Consider the following 19,777-nt stretch of genomic DNA (forward strand, 5'->3'; position numbering starts at 1 on the left):
ACTTTCACCTGAGCCAGAACCTATAGCTGATGCTATTCCAGCACAGCACTCTGCAGTAACATCCAAAATAATCTCTGAATCTGTGGTTCACACAGGTGTTCACAAAGGAGAAGTGGAAACAACACTTACAGAGCACACCGAGTGCTCAAGTGCAGAGGACCTTATTCTTACTGAAGTTGAGCCATCAAAGCAATTTGTGCTGGAAGAGACAACTACAACATGCCCGTTGTTGCCACAGGAAAGAGTATTACCTGCTCAAAAGATTCCTTCAGCGGAAACTGCTTTATCTTCAACAATGCCTAAAGAAACAACACTCTCTGCAGATGATATGGTACAAACTGAAACAACAGAAGAGTGTATTTCTGAAACAGCACAGATTGATGATGAAATTGTTTTAACTGAAGTTGAGCCTTCTGAGCAAAAAGCGTCTGAGGAAACAACTACACCATGCCCGTTGTTGCCACAGGAAAGAGTATTAGCTGCTGAAAAGATTCCTTCAGCGGAAACTGTTTTATCTTCAACAATGCCTAAAGAAACAACAATGTCTGCAGATGATATGGTACAAGTTGAAACAACGAAGCAATGTATTTCTGAAAATATTGATTCTCCAATTTTATTAACTAAAGTTGAACCATCTGAGGAAATGTCTTCAGAAGAGACAACAACCTCGTGTCCTTCATTCTCCTCTGAAAGATTACTGGCTGCTCAAACATTTACTGCAGTGGAATCAGTCTTATCTGAAACATTACCCAGTGAAACAACGTTGCAATCAGACCAGCTTGTTGCAGAAACAGCATCTAAAGATGAAACTGTTTTAACTGAGGTTGAAAGGTCTGAACAAGTCACTACTGAAGAGACAGTTGTGTCATGTCCATCTATGCCAGCCGAGAGATTACTTGCTGCACAGAAAGTCTCTGCAGCTGAGGTAGCATTGTCTGAGACCATGCCTGCTGAGATAGCATTATCTGAGACCATGCCATCTGAGGTAGCATTGTCTGAGACCTTGCCTGCTGAGGTAGCATTATCTGAGACCATGCCTGCTGAGGTAGCATTGTCTGAGACCATGCCTGCTGAGATAGCATTATCTGAGACCATGCCATCTGAGGTAGCATTGTCTGAGACCATGCCATCTGAGGTAGCATTGTCTGAGACCATGCCTGCTGAGATAGCATTATCTGCGACCATGCCTGCTGAGGTAGCATTATCTGAGACCATGCCTGCTGAGGTAGCATTATCTGAGACTATGCCATCTGAGGTAGCATTATCTGAGACCATGCCTGCTGAGGTAGCATTATCTGAGACCATGCCTGCTGAGGTAGCATTATCTGAGACCATGCCTGCTGCGGTAGCATTGTCTGAGACCATGCCTGCTGAGGTAGCATTATCTGAGACCATGCCTGCTGAGGTAGCATTGTCTGAGACCATGCCTGCTGAGATAGCATTATCTGCGACCATGCCATCTGAGGCTGCATTGTCTGTGGATAAGTCTGCTTCCTCTTCAGTGGTATCTAATGGGGATGAGGTTGTAAGTTCTGTGTCAGTTATTGAGGTTACAGAAACACCTCTTATATTTACAGAATCTGAACAGTCTGCAGATTTTAAAGCAGAGTGTTTAGAAGACCGAGCTGAAGATATCTCAACAGAAGACAAAATTATATCTTCTGAACAAGATTACAAGGGAGAAGATGATCTCTCAGATTATGATGATCTTCCAGAAGATATTCCATCCGACTTTTTAATAGAAGAGATGTCTGAAGAACTGGAAGTAGAAACAGAAGAACTGGCTAAATTTCCCGTATTAATAGATGAAACAGCAGACACACATTTAGGCTTTGTAGCAGAATATTCCAAGGAAGAGAAAAAAGGAGATAAAACACCTGCAGAATCAGCGGATCATGCTGAAGTGAGAGTAGAGATATGTGTCGAGACTGATCTTCCTTCCAGTGATTTAGTGTCAGTAGATCACTCCAGTAGGGAAGTCAAATGTGAATCAGAGTCTAAAGACGTGGATACAACAGCAGAATCGGTGCCAGATAAAGCACTTAAGTTGGATTTGGTGTCATCTCCCCTATTACAAGAGATGGATCAAATTGCTTCTGATATGTCATCACTTGCAGAAGACATATCAAAGAGTCCTGTTTTGGCAGCAGATGAATCACCTAATATTGCTGAGCAGTCTATGACAGAAACAGACACTAATGAGATATCTTCACCTGTTACTTGCCATTCAGCTGATGTTTCGATGACAAGTGACAGTGCACAGGAGATGTCAACAGAGGATCCTGATAGTAGTCCTGCTGTGTCTTTGACTCCAACACCGGATGATCTTAAACATGCAGATCATGGTTTAGATACAACCACACTTAACATTTCTACAGATGAAACTACATTACAAGCTGTGGACCCTCAGGCTACAGTGGAAACTGCCCTGGAATTCTCTTTAGCCTCGAGGGAGAAACTGGCTTCAATTTCATCGGTTTCAGAAATCATTCAAGACCTACCTGCACATTCTACAAAAACTGAACAGGATTCAGATATGTTAAAATTGTCTACTGTTTCTGTTGATGATGTTGCTGTATCAGATCCAACACGTGATGAACTGTCTGCTGCTAGTGACCTACTTCAGGAAGTCTCTGAATACTCCAAGTCACAACAGGAAGTAAGTGGTCCTGATGAAAGGGAAGACGTTATTTTGACTGGGCAGTTTGTTAGCGAGCCAGTTGATGAAGCTGAGCTAGCAAGAGAAGTTTCTTTGGTAGAAGACACCAGTTTACAGGCTGTGGAAGGTCTCAAAGTAAATGTGTTTGTAACAGCAGATGGTGAATCCTCAGAACCTTCTTCTCCACTTGCTAAATATGATGTTGTTGAAGACTTGTCAGTTTCTGTTGATGAACCTTGTTATGTTGGAAGTTCAGTTCTGCCAGCTGAAGCAGAAACTGAAGACATATCTATAGACTCTGATGCAACATTTACCCTAGAAGATGTCCCAGCAACTGAGGCAAGCTTTGACTTACCAGTAAATGATGAAGAATTAGAAACAAAGCCAGATACATCATTCACACCTGGAAGCCTCCCTGCAGAGGAAGTGACATTTCCTCTCCCTGGTACAGAGGCAGAAGCACCAGATTCCACCGAAGCAGAATCTGAAACACAAGATGACTCTCCAACAATGCGTGCTCTTCTTCGAAGACAGAATTATTTGGCAGAGCAAGCTAAAAAAAAAGAACTTTTCGAGGGTTCTGGGCATACTGAGCATAATGGTGCTGTCGATTCATGTAAAACCACTGTAGAAACATTGCCAAAAGACAATAGTGTGTTACCCCAGATCTCAAATGTAAGTTTTCCAACTGAGTCAAAACCAGCAGTGCTAACTTCTTCAAAGCATGTAGACATGAAATCGAGTGCACAACCTTTTGATAGCAAGCCAAAGACAATTATAGTCCAAGTAGAAAGTACAGAGATAACTGGTCCTCCTAAAGAACTTGTGTCTGATTTAATGTCTGGTCAAATAAGGGCAAGCTCCCCAGAAAGATACGGCTCACTTAAGCGTCCCCTTAGGGTACATAAACAAGTTAGCAGTGATATAGAGGATGATACCAGCAAGGCTAATCAGAAAAGGGTTGATGACTGGGTAACGGCTACTACTGATGATTTGATGGTGACAGCTCCCGAATCATCAACTGTCCAAACACAAATGTCTCTCTCAGAATCTGTTCAACATCCTCCAGCTGAAATGCACCCACAAATGACTGAAAATGTTCAGGTTACCCAACAACCTCTGTCAGAAAATGTTCAAAGTGTTTACAAATCTGGTTTTGTTATTCGTCCTCAAGCTTCTGAAAATGTTCAACCTCCTCCAGAATACATCAGAATTGTCCAACGTCCCGGCTTTGCCATAAGTAGACAAACAGCAGAAACTGTTGACCCTCAACCTCCTTCAGAATTAGTCAGAAGTGTCCAACGTCCTGGTTTTGCCATTAGTCGACAAACCGCTGAAATTGTCGAGAGTGACCCTCAGTCTCCTGAAAATGTTCAAGTTGTCCAGCGCCCTGGTTTTGCCATAAGTAGACAAACAGTTGAAACTGTTGACCCTCAACCTCCTTCAGAATTAGTCAGAAGTGTCCAACGTCCTGGTTTTGCCATTAGCCGACAAACCGCTGAAATTGTCGAGAGTGACCCTCAGTCTCCTGAAAATGTTCAAGTTGTCCAGCGCCCTGGTTTTGCCATAAGTAGACAAACAGCTGAAACTGTTGACCCTCAACCTCCTTCAGAATTAGTCAGAAGTGTCCAACGTCCTGGTTTTGCCATTAGCCGACAAACCGCTGAAATTGTCGAGAGTGACCCTCAGTCTCCTGAAAATGTTCAAGTTGTCCAGCGCCCTGGTTTTGCCATAAGTAGACAAACAGCTGAAACTGTTGACCCTCAACCTCCTTCAGAATTAGTCAGAAGTGTCCAACGTCCTGGTTTTGCCATTAGCCGACAAACCGCTGAAACTGTTGAGAGTGACCCTCAGTCTCCTTCTGAAAATGTTCAAGTTGTCCAGCGCCCTGGTTTTGTTATGCATACACAAACTGTAGAAAATCTGCCCTATAACCCACAACCTACATCTGACCAAGCTCAAATTCAGTTTGAACCTAAATCTGTAGAAAAACCTCAATCCAGTATAGAGGATGCCCAAATCTCCCCTGAATCCCTCCCAGATGTTGAGTCTGCTCCCATGCCTGGTCATGTGTTTCGCCCCAGAAAAGACTACAATACCCTTCCACGTCCCTCAAAATCATCCAAAGATGTGAGTACTCCAAAACGGGCTGGCTCTCTGCCTCGGAGCTCCTCTTCTGCTGATAGGCAACATAAGGTAGGGTTTGGCACTGCTGGTTTTAAGGTTTATGAGCTGTGTCATACATGTAAAGCCCATGGAGAGTACTCCTAGGGGTTCAGAGGTAAATCCTCTACACTTGATGAGAAAATTTAAAATAAAATAACCAAATATCCCATAAAAAGTAAACATTGTATGGCAGCAAAGTTTTCATGATTAACCAAGCTTGAGATCTATCAAAAAACAAATACAGGTAATTGTAAAAAGGTTTCTTAACTTTATAGAAAACCATTTATAGAAAACCATTTCTGATTTGAGACTATGGGGAAACTCTTAACAAATAGCAAGCAAAATCATCTTTGCTGTTTTGTATACTTTTGTATTTATAAGTATAACAGGTAGTTTGTTTCCCTTTCACAAGAAGAATTTAGATATTTGTTAATATAAATATTGAGCCCCCAGAAATATCTCTCCCTTGCTGCTTTGCTAGACCTTCTAGGAGTACTCTCATCTGCTGTCTTTATCCCCTCTGATCTCCAAAATATGTCTTCTTGTTCAGTCTGCATCTATCTACATGACTGTGATGTATACCATCGCCTAGTGTTAAAATTCCACAGTCTAGTTGGTTAAAATGTTACCACAACTGGGCTTTTCCTGTTGAGAGAAAGTTGGCTTGCTGTTTGAGGTTTGAGATCTCTTTCTTCCTCTTTGCTGTGAATGTTATCCTGGCAGTCTTTCCTGTACTTTGTTTGATTTCCTATCATTCCAAGGAGTTCCTTAAGTTTGATGCCACATTTCCAAGACAATCCTTCCAGAACATTCTCTTGTCCTTTGTTTTTGCAAAGGTTTCCATTGCTTTTACATGTTTTGAAGTTTTTTTCTGTTTTAAATCTCCTGTGATTGAAATGGTCCTGTGTTTTTAGCTTTATAGATACAAATATATAAGATGCAGATTGTTCTACTTGTAAGGAAGTAAGATTTAATCATACATTGAAAAAAGATAGCTTTTTTTTCTGTAGAAAGTTTTGCAATTTTTTCTGCAGAAAGTTTGCAATCTTTTCTGCATGATGTGCTGCAATCTTTTCTGCAGAAAGTTAAGAAATCTTTCCTGCAGAAAGTAAAGCAATCTTTCCTGCAGATTTAAAGTGAAGCAATCTTTTCTGCAGAAAGTTGATCAATTGATCTTTTCTGTATTTAATACTTTCTGTAAACTACTATTTCCTGCATTTGATGCATTTAGGGTTGAGGTATCAGACTACCATAGTGATTGACAATTAGGTTTTTAATCACATGACATTGTGTGTGAAATAAAATATTATGAAGTACAAATATATAGAATTTGACTCTTAGAATTTACCTGGTTATTCTTAAAGACATGTAATATTTTTATTTTATTTTTTTTCATATAGTAAAAGGAAAGACTTAACTTATAGAAAATATATTCTTACCTCAAAATTTCAACTTTATCTTATGGAGGGAAGAGGGAGGGGTGTAATTAAATCAATACTGTCCTTAATTGTTATTCTATATAGGAAAGTAAACATCAGATACAATTTTACAAGGCAATGAAAGAAATGATCTAAAAAAATGTGCCCTTCCATGGTGAAAAGCATTTCATTCTATAGGATAGATAGCCTGTTATACAACCTCTGATAAAATGTAACCAAAGCAAGGAAAGTAATGGTCAGAAAAAAGTGCTTTGCCATGGTGAATAAATATATTTCACTTATTAAAATATTTAGATCTTGAGTAATTTTGATTGGTCAATGCTGGCCTTACTGAAGCTTTCACACATTGATTACTTATAAAGACTTAAAAAAAAGATATTTAGAACATGTTTAAGGTTTTACAGCTCATTCAAAAACAGAAACAAAACAAGAAATTAATGAGTTATTAGTATCACTGTTCTCGTTTGGTTATATAATTCAGATGTCACAGCTGGTATAAACCTCATCACTTACTGTGATACAAGTAATCTTTTTATCACAATTCTGAAAACATTCTGACAACATAACCATGGAATACCAAATCTTACTTCGCATTAATCTTCCGCTAGCTCACATCTTTTGTCATTATTTTTTTAACATGTAAGATAATGTTAAGCAATTTTTTTTTAATTTTTTTTTTTTAAATACAGTGAAACTTTTTTACACACAACCAGAGGAAATAGCTTGTTGTATCCAAAATTTCTTATAATTCTGATTGTAAAGTTAATAACATTTAATCAAACTCAGGAATATTAATGCTTTCTTGGTATAATGAGCAGAAATTTTCATCAAACCTGTTAACTTTATTAGAAAGATTAACCATAATTAAAAATATATTTTTCAGATAGTTATTCATATTTTTATTTTTTGTTTAACCAAAAGTTACATTAAATATAACTTCAGTAAGTAAGTTACATTGTGTTTTATTTCACACTTGGATGCTGACAGGAACCTGTAAAGTCTTTACCAACTATTAAGGTAAACAAAATGGTGTTGTAAGTCTTCATAATCCAACCACATCAATAATAGCCTCCTCTGATTTCATCAATGTTCCTTAGATTGAATAAATTAACTTAAAATTTTCCATTGGAAAACATAACAACACAATTATTTTTAAGAAAAAAGGAAATTTACCTTAACCATGTAATACTTTTCTATGGGAAATGTTTTCTTGTGAAGGAACGTTAGTGAAACCAGGGTCTGGTCACAGTTTCTCAGGTTTAAATCTTCTGAAGTCTTTTTTTTTTTTTTTATTGATTGATGATTAATTTGTACATTTTAATTTAGCTCAAATCAGGTGAAGGCTTATATAGCTATTGGGGCAGCATCTACGCCGTGTCTTTTGTAAATTAACAAATTGACCTGAAATTTCTTTCTGTGAGATTGACCTCATTTCAGGTCAATATTTTTTCAGATCATATTTACCTCGAGAATTTCGCCTGTGTAGGATCATATTGGGATGGGTGTCAAGAGTTAGCAACATAAATAAAGAACACACAGGATAGAGCAGATTGATAAAGAACACACAGGATAGAGCAGATTGATAAAGAACACACAGGATAGAACAGATTGATAAAGAACACACAGGATAGAACAGATTGATAAAGAACACACAGGATAGAACAGATTGATAAAGAACACACAGGATAGAACAGATTGATATAGAACACGCAGGATAGAACAGATTGATAAAGAACACAGGATAGAACAGATTGATAAAGAACACACAGGATAGAACAGATTGATAAAGAACACAGGATAGAACAGATTGATAAAGAACACAGGATAGAACAGATTGATAAAGAACACACAGGATAGAACAGATTGATAAAGAACACAGGATAGAACAGATTGATATAGAACACAGGATAGAACAGATTGATAAAGAACACACAGGATAGAACAGATTGATAAAGAACACACAGGATAGAACAGATTGATATAGAACACAGGATAGAACAGATTGATAAAGAACACAGGATAGAACAGATTGATAAAGAACACACAGGATAGAACAGATTGATAAAGAACACAGGATAGAACAGATTGATAAAGAACACAGGATAGAACAGATTGATAAAGAACACAGGATAGAACAGATTGATAAAGAACATACAGGATATAACAGATTGATAAAGAACACATGATAGAACAGATTGATAAAGAACACACAGGATAGAACAGATTGATAAAGAACACAGGATAGAACAGATTGATAAAGAACATACAGGATATAACAGATTGATATAGAACACACAGGATAGAACAGATTGATAAAGAATACACAGGATAGAACAGATTGATAAAGAACATACAGGATAGAACAGATTGATAAAGAACACAGGATAGAACAGATTGATAAAGAACACAGGATAGAACAGATTGATAAAGAACATACAGGATAGAACAGATTGATAAAGAACACAGGATAGAACAGATTGATAAAGAACACAGGATAGAACAGATTGATAAAGAATACACAGGATAGAACAGATTGATAAAGAACATACAGGATAGAACAGATTGATAAAGAACACAGGATAGAACAGATTGATAAAGAACACACGATAGAACAGATTGATAAAGAACACAGGATAGAACAGATTGTTAAAGAACACAGGATAGAACAGATTGATAAAGAACACACAGGATAGAACAGATTGATAAAGAACACAGGATAGAACAGATTGATATAGAACACAGGATAGAACAGATTGATAAAGAACATACAGGATAGAACAGATTGATAAAGAACACACAGGATAGAACAGATTGATAAAGAACACAGGATAGAACAGATTGATAAAGAACACAGGATAGAACAGATTGATAAAGAACACAGGATAGAACAGATTGATAAAGAACACAGGATAGAACAGATTGATAAAGAACACACAGGATAGAACAGATTGATAAAGAACACAGGATAGAACAGATTGATAAAGATCACAGGATAGAACAAATTGATATAGAACACAGGATAGAACAGATTGATAAAGAATACACAGGATAGAACAGATTGATAAAGAACACAGGATAGAACAGATTGATAAAGAACACAGGATAGAACAGATTGATAAAGAACACAGGATAGAACAGATTGATAAAGAACACAGGATAGAACAGATTGATAAAGAACACAGGATAGAACAGATTGATAAAGAACACACAGGATAGAACAGATTGATAAAGAATACAGGATAGAACAGATTGATAAAGAACACACAGGATAGAACAGATTGATAAAGAACACAGGATAGAACAGATTGATAAAGAACACAGGATAGAACAGATTGATAAAGAACATACAGGATAGAACAGATTGATAAAGAACACACAGGATAGAACAGATTGATAAAGAACACAGGATAGAACAGATTGATAAAGAACACAGGATAGAACAGATTGATAAAGAACACACAGGATAGAACAGATTGATAAAGAACACAGGATAGAACAGATTGATAAAGAACACAGGATAGAACAGATTGATAAAGAACACAGGATAGAACAGATTGATAAAGAACACACAGGATAGAACAGATTGATAAAGAACACAGGATAGAACAGATTGATAAAGAACACAGGATAGAACAGATTGATAAAGAACACAGGATAGAACAGATTGATAAAGAACACAGGATAGAACAGATTGATAAAGAACACAGGATAGAACAGATTGATAAAGAACACAGGATAGAACAGATTGATAAAGAACACAGGATAGAACAGATTGATAAAGAACACACAGGATAGAACAGATTGATAAAGAACACAGGATAGAACAGATTGATAAAGAACACAGGATAGAACAGATTGATAAAGAACACAGGATAGAACAGATTGATAAAGAACACACAGGATAGAACAGATTGATAAAGAACACAGGATAGAACAGATTGATAAAGAACACAGGATAGAACAGATTGATAAAGATCACAGGATAGAACAAATTGATATAGAACACAGGATAGAACAGATTGATAAAGAATACACAGGATAGAACAGATTGATAAAGAACACAGGATAGAACAGATTGATAAAGAACACAGGATAGAACAGATTGATAAAGAACATACAGGATAGAACAGATTGATAAAGAACACAGGATAGAACAGATTGATAAAGAACACACAGGATAGAACAGATTGATAAAGAACATACAGGATAGAACAGATTGATAAAGAACACAGGATAGAACAGATTGATAAAGAATACACAGGATAGAACAGATTGATAAAGGACACACAGGATAGAACAGATTGATAAAGAACATACAGGATAGAACAGATTGATAAAGAACACAGGATAGAACAGATTGATAAAGAACACAGGATAGAACATTGATTTGTGAAAAAGAATCCTTATATGATCAGTTAAATTGTACAGGAAACACCTAATATTGAAGATTTCCTATCTTCTTGATTTATATATGGTCTTTATATTATAGCCTTTGTTTTTTATTTTATTGAACTATATGTCATTCCAAAAAATCTTTTTTTTCAAAAATATGTCAATTTATTTTGATGATTTATGCCTTGCATGTATGATACTTTTGAAGTAATGTTCTTTTTATATTTATTTGTTCATGGACTTGTATATTTTTGTCAATTTTCTGTTACAGCATTTAGATAGTTTTGTCTTTCTCATGAAAAAAATTACCATTATCAGTTTTTGATTGATGATATTTATAAGGATTTATATGTATAATGTACATGTACTGTTTTTAATGAAACATTGATAAGATTTTAGCTGAAACTTGTAATAATACAGTTTTTCAAAGTAATAATAATAATGATTTTTATTGTACACAATTCATGGTCAATGTTTGTAATTAGATCATAAGTTTTCTATTGTCTCTTAATAATTCAAATCTTCTTTCTTCAAAATTGCATTTAACTTATAAAAAATTGTTTTCAGTTTAAAATAATGTTAATGCATTTGGAATCATTGGAAAATTCATATCCCATAAAAGACTTGTTATTCTCTTATAAATTGATGAAATCCCTTCCCGATGTAGTATTGTGACAGACACTACCTACACCCTAATCTTTGCTTGCAGCCCCATGTGTATCAAGCCTATAATTGATTGTTTTCATGACCCGTTTTCCTTTTTCTGCCAGCAGACAACACAGAGCTCTCCAACAGAGGAGGTAAATACTGACATCCCTACTGTCAGGATGGACCCTCCGCCATCTGGCCATGATGAAAAAGGTATGAGTCTCCTTAAGTTTTTTGTAATTTTATAAATTATAGTGAATTTATCGACTTTACCAGTGCATACAAAATTGCAAGTTTTCAGTTAGATTTTTAGGTCCACTGAGACAATGGCTCATGTTGAAGGCCTTTTGTCCATTGTCTTGTGAAAATGATAACTTGGTTTAAAATGGACAGATTTTCATTACACTTGGTATACATATTAGTAGGGTCTCAGATGACTTGAACAATTGTAACTGTAAGTTGCACTTAACATTTACACAAAGGGGAGGGGGGTTCTTTAAGGATAAATATGGTACTAAACTTATACTAGTGGAGGGGCCTTATTTAAGGATATAGATATGGTACAACATATAAATATCTTAAGATTATTGTTATCTCATTCACCAACAAATTTTGGATGTTTGTCAAATTAGTTTCATTTTACTTCTACACTTTCTGCTAAATTTTCTATTTCCACAAGGCTGTTTTTTCTGATTCTGTAAAAGTTTTATTTCATTTCCTTGTATTAGAAGCAACACGACAAGCTGTTATTGAATGAAGCAATTTTAACCATTTCAGTTTCATACGGCTCAATTCATGGCAATACACATTAATTAGCATTCTTTTGTATACCAGTGATGAATTTGTGATGCTTTTTAGAAGGAACATTATGTGTACACATGCAGCACACTGCTATGAATTACTATGTATTACAGCTTAAATATTTCTTGTAAACTGATGCATTATCCAAGTAAACCTCTGCTTTTTGTCTGCTCTAGTTAACATTTCATTAAGAGCACAATATATTTAACAACTCTGTAGTAAATTTCATCTGCTAAAGCCACATTTGTTTAATATCTTCAATTCCTTGAATCCATATTCTGTGCTCTGAAGTGCTTGTCAGAGGGGCCACGATAGCTCAGTCAGTTAGCGTGCCAATTACGTAACCTTAGGTGAAGATCCAAGGTGTGTAGAGCCACGCTACTTAACCTGTGATGGTTTGTGTTTCTCGGGAAGCTGAGAAACAGGTAATATGTGCTGTTTTGGCTATGTCTTGATCAAGACACTTTACCCTAGATGGCATGCATTAGGTCTCCAGTATGTTAAGTGAGGTAATCACCAACTACTACAAGGAGATCTCACCTCAAAATGATTCTCACTGTTCATGGGATGATAAACAGCACAAAAAACAAACAGCATTTGTCACATAAAACAGTGGCTCTAATAGGCTTGGTCTGTTATTGTGTTACAATACTCCATATGTGTAATAACAAAAAAAAATGAATAAAAAACATAAAAATAACAACAGTTTTGTTAATCTTCACAAAATGTGAACTTTGTGGAGAAAACAAGCACTCACATTGCCAAAGTTAGTGTGTTTCGACATTTGTATGTACATGTACTTATTTTGTAAAATAGATTTAGTTGTATTGTTTTATGATATTGTTTTCTCAAATTGATTTCTTTTTCCAATTCCCCATTTTTTAAGTTATATACAGTAATTTTGTTATGCATTGGTGAAACAACAAAACAAAAATTCCTTACAAACATCGTAACTTTTCAGTTTTTACATGTACATACTAAGAACATGTTGTGATTTTTCAGTTTTTACATGTACATACTAAGAACATGTTTTGAAGGAGATTTTATGTTCTGATGTATATGATCTGATATTACAGAGAAAAAGAAAGGCTCATCCTTAGCCCGTACAATTAAGAAGAGATTTTCTCGTTCTAAAAAGCGATCTAAAAGTGCGGAGCGTAGCCGTGACGACTCGCACCTCCAACCACCAGATCAGTCATATGGGCAGGCTCAGTCGAAAGGTCAATGTTTATGATGCTCGAGTATTAGTTGACTGCCTCGTTGCTCCCCTGCCTTATAGATTATCTGTCAGTATTATCATGTGGTAATCTTTTGAGATAATTCTTGACACAGTTATTAAAAATACTATTTTTTGAAAGTTTTATAAAAAAGAAAAAAAAATTCTGAAAAAAATGACAGAAAATGTCATAAATGATAGAAAAATGATTTTAAAAAGGTAGTTCGATTAGGCTTATTTAAATGTATTTGATATTTCACATCAAATAATTTTTTTTTTTTTTTTTTTTAATTTGAAATAATTCTGCATAAATTATGGTGAAAATGGCTTATATGTAAACACTAAAAGATGTGATTCATTTGGTAATATTTTACTAAGAACAAAAAGAACATATTTTTCGGCTTTGACGTGGAAAACATGATAACAAATATGACTCTACTGTTAGGTAATACTGATGGAGTCGTTACCCCGTGTATGATGTAGTGGAAGTCCCCTCCAAGTTTGGTGTATACCTATTTATACTGTTCCTTGTCATTGTTACATTGTCATTTCATAGCTTCAAATCATGCTTTTGTTTCATTTCATTTTTTTTTTAATTCAGCATCATTTGAATGGGAAATTCATCATTTATTTCAAATAACCACATTTTTACTTTTAGTTTTACCATCCTGCTATATTTGGCTGGCATAGCTTTAATTTTGTTCTTAACTTTCAGATGCTAATTCTAGACTAAAGAGAAAGACATTTTTAATGATGTTTTTGGCAAGGGAGGTAATCCAAATGAACTATAACAAAAACAAGTTCAATCAAGGGTTATGTTGTCAAATTTTGTTAGAGAGACAACTTTGGGCAGTGTTAAGAACAATAGTTTAGTCAGGGGAAATAACTCTGGCTACTGCAAACACAGTCTGGAAATACTCTCTTCAAACAACAGCTACATGTTAGTTCAGTCAAGGGAAATAACTCTGGCTACTACAAACCCAGTCAGAAAATACTCACCTTAAACCACAGCTACACGTACGTTGTGTAACTTTTGTTTGAATGCTCACGATCTTACATTGTTTTCCCACGATCCATACAGCTGTCTTGTGTAGTTTTAAGAAAAATGTCACATCTAAAGCAAAACGTAGTATCAGCTTAACTTAAAACATGACTGATTTTCCCTGTGATTTGTGAACAGTCTCCATGTTAGCCTTTTGCCTCACATCAACAACTTTGCAGAGTTAATGATTATGATTTATTTAACATATACACACATATTCTTGTTTTCTAGTTTTTATATTGTTGTATCATCATGAATACATTTACATTTAAGGTCTGACATTATTTTATACTTCAACAAACTTCTTAATTCTATTCTCCGATTTCATCATGTGTCTGCAAATGAGAATGAGTTTTTTTGTAAAAAGTACGATGTACATTCGATAATTTAGAGAAAAAAAATATGAAAAGGTTTGGTATAATATCTTGAGTAATGTTTGATTCTTTCTTCAGAGGCTGATTTTCTGACACGTATCAATATCAACAGCCAATAGGAAAACAAACAAAGAGACAAAATAGACGTATCAATATCAACAGCCAATAGGAAAACAAACAAAGAGACAAAATAGACGTATCAATATCAACAGCCAATAGGAAAACAAACAAAGAGACAAGTTAGACGTATCAATATCAACAGCCAATAGGAAAACAAACAAAGAGACAAAATAGACGTATCAATATCAACAGCCAATAGGAAAACAAACAAAGAGACAAAATAGACGTATCAATATCAACAGCCAATAGGAAAACAAACAAAGAGACAAAATAGACGTATCAATATCAACAGCCAATAGGAAAACAAACAAAGAGACAAATAGACGTATCAATATCAACAGCCAATAGGAAAACAAACAAAGAGACAAAATAGCACACAATGAAAGTGTTTATTCAATGTGTGACGTATAGATAAACAATTTTAAACTCTTTGGTACAGGTATCATAACCTTGTACACATTTCATACAAAGTGCACAAGTACACATTATTTTGCCACACAACCTGACTGCAATGGAATATGTCAATATAGTTGAATCTATTTATAACCACCAAGTTGACACAAAAACAGTACAAATCAAGTAAGCACTAAACATGAATATCGGAAGAATTATGTCGCAAAAAAAAATCTAAAAGAAGAAAAGATATACACATACATGTATGTGGTCAACTTTGAAAATAATTATTATGTATTATAAGAAAATACAAAAAAAAAAAATTATGTTCTTGGCAATGTATGGAAAAAATGTTATCAGTCAGTTTTGTCTATCAAAGTGTGTGGGATTCCTCCAGATATGTCAAAGTATTTATGATCACCAGGAAAACTTCAGTGTAATCCTTAAAATTATGGTGAAATTGAAAAAAAGAAAAATGCTATCCTAGAAATATTTAAAATCATAAGGACATATAAAGCTGATCATAGTGAGTAGGTTTCCAGGACCAGCTGAGGGCTCGTAGAGAGCCTTATAGATATGAAATTTGAAAGCATCTATAGGGACCTATAGGTTCTAGAATAGGTTTCAAAGACCAGTTCGAAGAGAGCCTTAATTAATATATAAAATTTGAAAGCATCTATAATATGTTAAGGTTTCCAGGACCAGCTCATAGAGTGTTGATATGTAAGGTTCTAAAGCATCTATAGGCTCTAAGGTAGCTTTCCAGAACAAACTAGTTTAAATCTTATAGAAATCTACAACTTCAATCTGTAAGGACATTCCTGAAAAAATAGGTTTTAGCATGGTTTTGTATATAAACTTTAAAAGTTGTCTGCCCTTGTGTTGTAATGTTATTGTGTTGATATTTAATGTTGTTTAAAGATTTTTATTATACAATAGTTATTTATTATCATATGAACAGTTATTTTAAGTTATACAGACCTTGTTTCTACATATTGCTCACTTAGAACATAACATTTTTTAATTTCCTGGAAAAAGTTTCTTCCTCTGCTTTGAAGTTCTTGCAATGCTATCTTTATTGATTAATGATCTCTCTGTTTTAATGTGATTTTGATAAAAAGCTAAAAATTGACAACACGGATAAGATTTAATTCCATTTGTAAAATAAAAATAATTTTGCAAGATTAAATTTCTTTTAAGATTTATTCTTAAAATGTGTTGAAATTATATGGAGTTGATAACACAAGAAAGAATAAATAGAAATATTATATGAGCTTCCATGGTCTGAAGAATTGAAATGGAAACACACACATTTCAGTTTATATATGACAGATATTTTGCAAGCATTTAAAGAAGCTGCATTTTATCAGACTGATCAGTCTTAAATGGTAATATTTCCACGTTCTATGCACTGGCATTCTAGTGAGGTCATTTAAGCATTGAACGGCTTTCAGTTGGCATTCATAGTCAATATGAATGCCAACTGAAAGCCGTTCAATGCTTATATTTACCATCTGCGATTTTTTATTTGTCGTGCGATTTTTTTTTGAAATTTTCAAATTCAAATTTCAGTTGGCAGTTCATAAGCTGGTGAACTCGCAACTGAATTGGTATAGGGTTATATAGTGGCAGTGCCATACAATGGTAAATATAAAGTAATGACATCATGATTTGAACATCGAGAACCTACAAACAGTCGCAGCTATTCCTAGGTGTTATCACTAATATGTTCATAACACAATTTATGTTATTAACGTTAACACTGATATTAAGGCAAGTATTTGATACATTTGTTGACTTGGTGCAAAGGTTTATTGCTTTGATTTATCAACCCCGGAATCATATTATCAGGCTATTGGCCAGGATCAGTATAACATTCTCGCATTGATCAGTCCTGGTGATATCTCAAGCCAACAATTGTTTTGTTAGATGATTAATTGAGAAAAAGCACTTAATATGTGTTATGTGATTCTCTTCCTCAGTGTGTGATACATGAGTTTTAAAAATGTCAGGTGGGTTTCCCCAGTTTTTATTTCAGGATACTTGGCAACTGAATTAAAATGTTTTGTTAACCACATGTGCATTATTGCATGAGGAACGTTGCATTTTTAATTGTCAATGCCTGTCTGGCCAGTCTTGACTTAAATTGGAAAATGGAGAAATTCAGTCATGTAATAAATATTGGTATACTTTATTTAAAAAAATAGCCTTCAAAGTATTTAAAACTTAAAGAATATATTAATGCCTTGTATAGAGATGTCCGCCCTGACATATGTTGGTGGCTGATCCCTACCTGGTGTTGTTGATTAAAGATGCTTTTACCCTCTATTTGTCCTTGTTTTTCATGCACACCTTTAGAACCCCTACACAATCCAGGTACGCAATATATTTTAGCCAATGATTCTTAGCTATCTATTATTTCAACAGTAAAATCATGAGCTTAGACTCCTTACTTGATTTAGCCAGTCTCCCGATTCTGTTTATCATGTAATCAGTAGATTTAGCCAGTTTTCCTAAGCTGTTTCTCATGTCTTCAGTAGATTTAGCCAGTCTTCCTAAGCTTTTTCTCATATCATCAGTAGATTAAGCAAGTCTTCTCAAGCTATTTCTCATGTCTTCAGTAGATTTAGCCAGTCTTCTAAAGCTGTTTATGTCATGTGAACATTTAGCCACTCTTCCTAAGCTATTTCTCATGTCATCAGTAGATTTAGCCAGTTTTCCTAAGCTATTTATCATGTCATCAGTAGATTTAGCCAGTTTTCCTAACCTATTTATAATGTTTTCAGTAGATTTAGCTATTCCTCCTAATCTATTTGTTATGTCTTTAGTAGATTTAGCCATTCTCCCTAAATCTGTTTAATGTCATCAGTAGATTTAGCTATTTATAACCAGTCTTTAGCTACCTTTTGTGTCTGCAGTAGATTTTGCCAATGCTTTCTACTTTTCAGGAATTTAGGAAATATATTCAGCCAACCCTTTACAGCTGCCAGCCTATACAATCCTTTTTAAGCTAAAAATGTATGATGTAAATCTATACAAAACAGATTAATTGTTGTTATATTGAAAAAAAAAATCACCTTTAAACATGTCCTTATGTTTCATAAATGGTTAATTAGCTTTATAATAACCTAATGTTGACTGGATAATGCTATATTTCATGAAAAAAACAAACAACACACCAGAAACTGACTTTCTACAAAACCTATTGTTATGTATGTATTGGATTACTTAATGTAATCTATCCACAGTTCCTCAGATTTCATCAAAATCAATATACAACTATTCAGTGAAATAACTTTGAGATATATATATGATGTGTCTATGCATTAGACTGGACTAATTATTGTGAGCAGTATGGTTCCTATATAATACAAAATTGATCATGACCTTGTCATAAGATACTTCGTACAGAAACATTATACCACTGACGTAGAATGGTGTATTCTTCTCTTTAGAATCCACAGGAACCAACCGTGTCCTGAGATACATGATTCCTTTGTTATGTATAAAACACATGTTTTTTTAGGTTGATTAAAAAGTCAGTACAAGAAATTGGGTTGAAATGAAAGAATACTAGATGCTCTTGTTTACTTGGGGTAACCAGAAATTACCACAACAGGTTTAATAGCATATTTCCAATGAATGAAAATATCATGTTTTACATTATGCTATGCTCTGAGACATCAAATAATTATAGATTAAAAATCACATTATTGTACCATTTTCATCACCTAGTATAATCCATATATTTAATGCATTGTATGAATCACAAATGTAGCCTAAATTACCTCGTTTTTAATATGGTACATCAGGTATTTACAGAGGCTATAGTCACTAATATTTGCCATTAGATAGCAGTTGCATGTTTCATGCATTCCTTCAACCCTTATTCCTGTTAAATTTTGTGCTTGATTGCTATTAAGTACTTGCATTGTACACCAAGGAATTTGGATGTTTAAAGTTGCAGAAAAAACTTTTTTTTTACAATAGTTCATGTATTATTTAAATATATTATGTATTTTGTGATGGATTAATTGAACAAAAGAAATTTAAAGTATTTATCAAATAATATAATGTGTTTTGTAGCGGTTTGTAGTATTTCCATCTTTTGTGGGTACTGAGGTCTGACAGTGTTGTCGAGGATATAACATAGTACACTGGGGATGAGAGTATACTATTCCATCTCAATACAACACTATCAGATCATAGTGCCCTCAAAAGATGGCAATAATTTGTTTTTCGTACTTCACACTTCATTTTGATTTGCTATTTCAATATTCTACTAAACATTTCACCACCAGGCCTAGGGGTTTGCCTGTCTCAGCCATTTTCGTTGTCTGTGTTCAGCACAACAGTAACGGTTACATCAAAATAGATTCATGTTCATATCTTATACCAAATCTGATCAGTAGGCACTTTCCATACCTGTCAAGTTTCCCGCATTGGACTGGAGACTCCCGAATATTCAATACAAAAATCTAATTCTCAAGTTTAAAATTAATGACCCGCACGGGTCCCGAATTTGAT

General features: G+C 34.6%; 1 protein-coding gene across 1 annotated transcript in view; it reads left to right on the forward strand.

Annotated features, from left to right (window-relative positions):
• Positions 1 to 19,777, forward strand: part of LOC117341066 (phospholipid transfer protein C2CD2L-like) — a 106,508-nt gene that overhangs the window by 79,426 nt on the left and 7,305 nt on the right. Inside the window, 3 exon segments of the mRNA XM_033902898.1 lie at positions 7,252 to 7,281; positions 11,427 to 11,517; positions 13,182 to 13,325. Coding sequence (XP_033758789.1) covers positions 7,252 to 7,281; positions 11,427 to 11,517; positions 13,182 to 13,325 — 265 coding nt within the window.

This window comes from Pecten maximus, chromosome 13, assembly GCF_902652985.1.
Source record: "Pecten maximus chromosome 13, xPecMax1.1, whole genome shotgun sequence".
In the NCBI taxonomy this organism is placed as follows: Eukaryota; Metazoa; Mollusca; class Bivalvia; order Pectinida; family Pectinidae; genus Pecten; species Pecten maximus.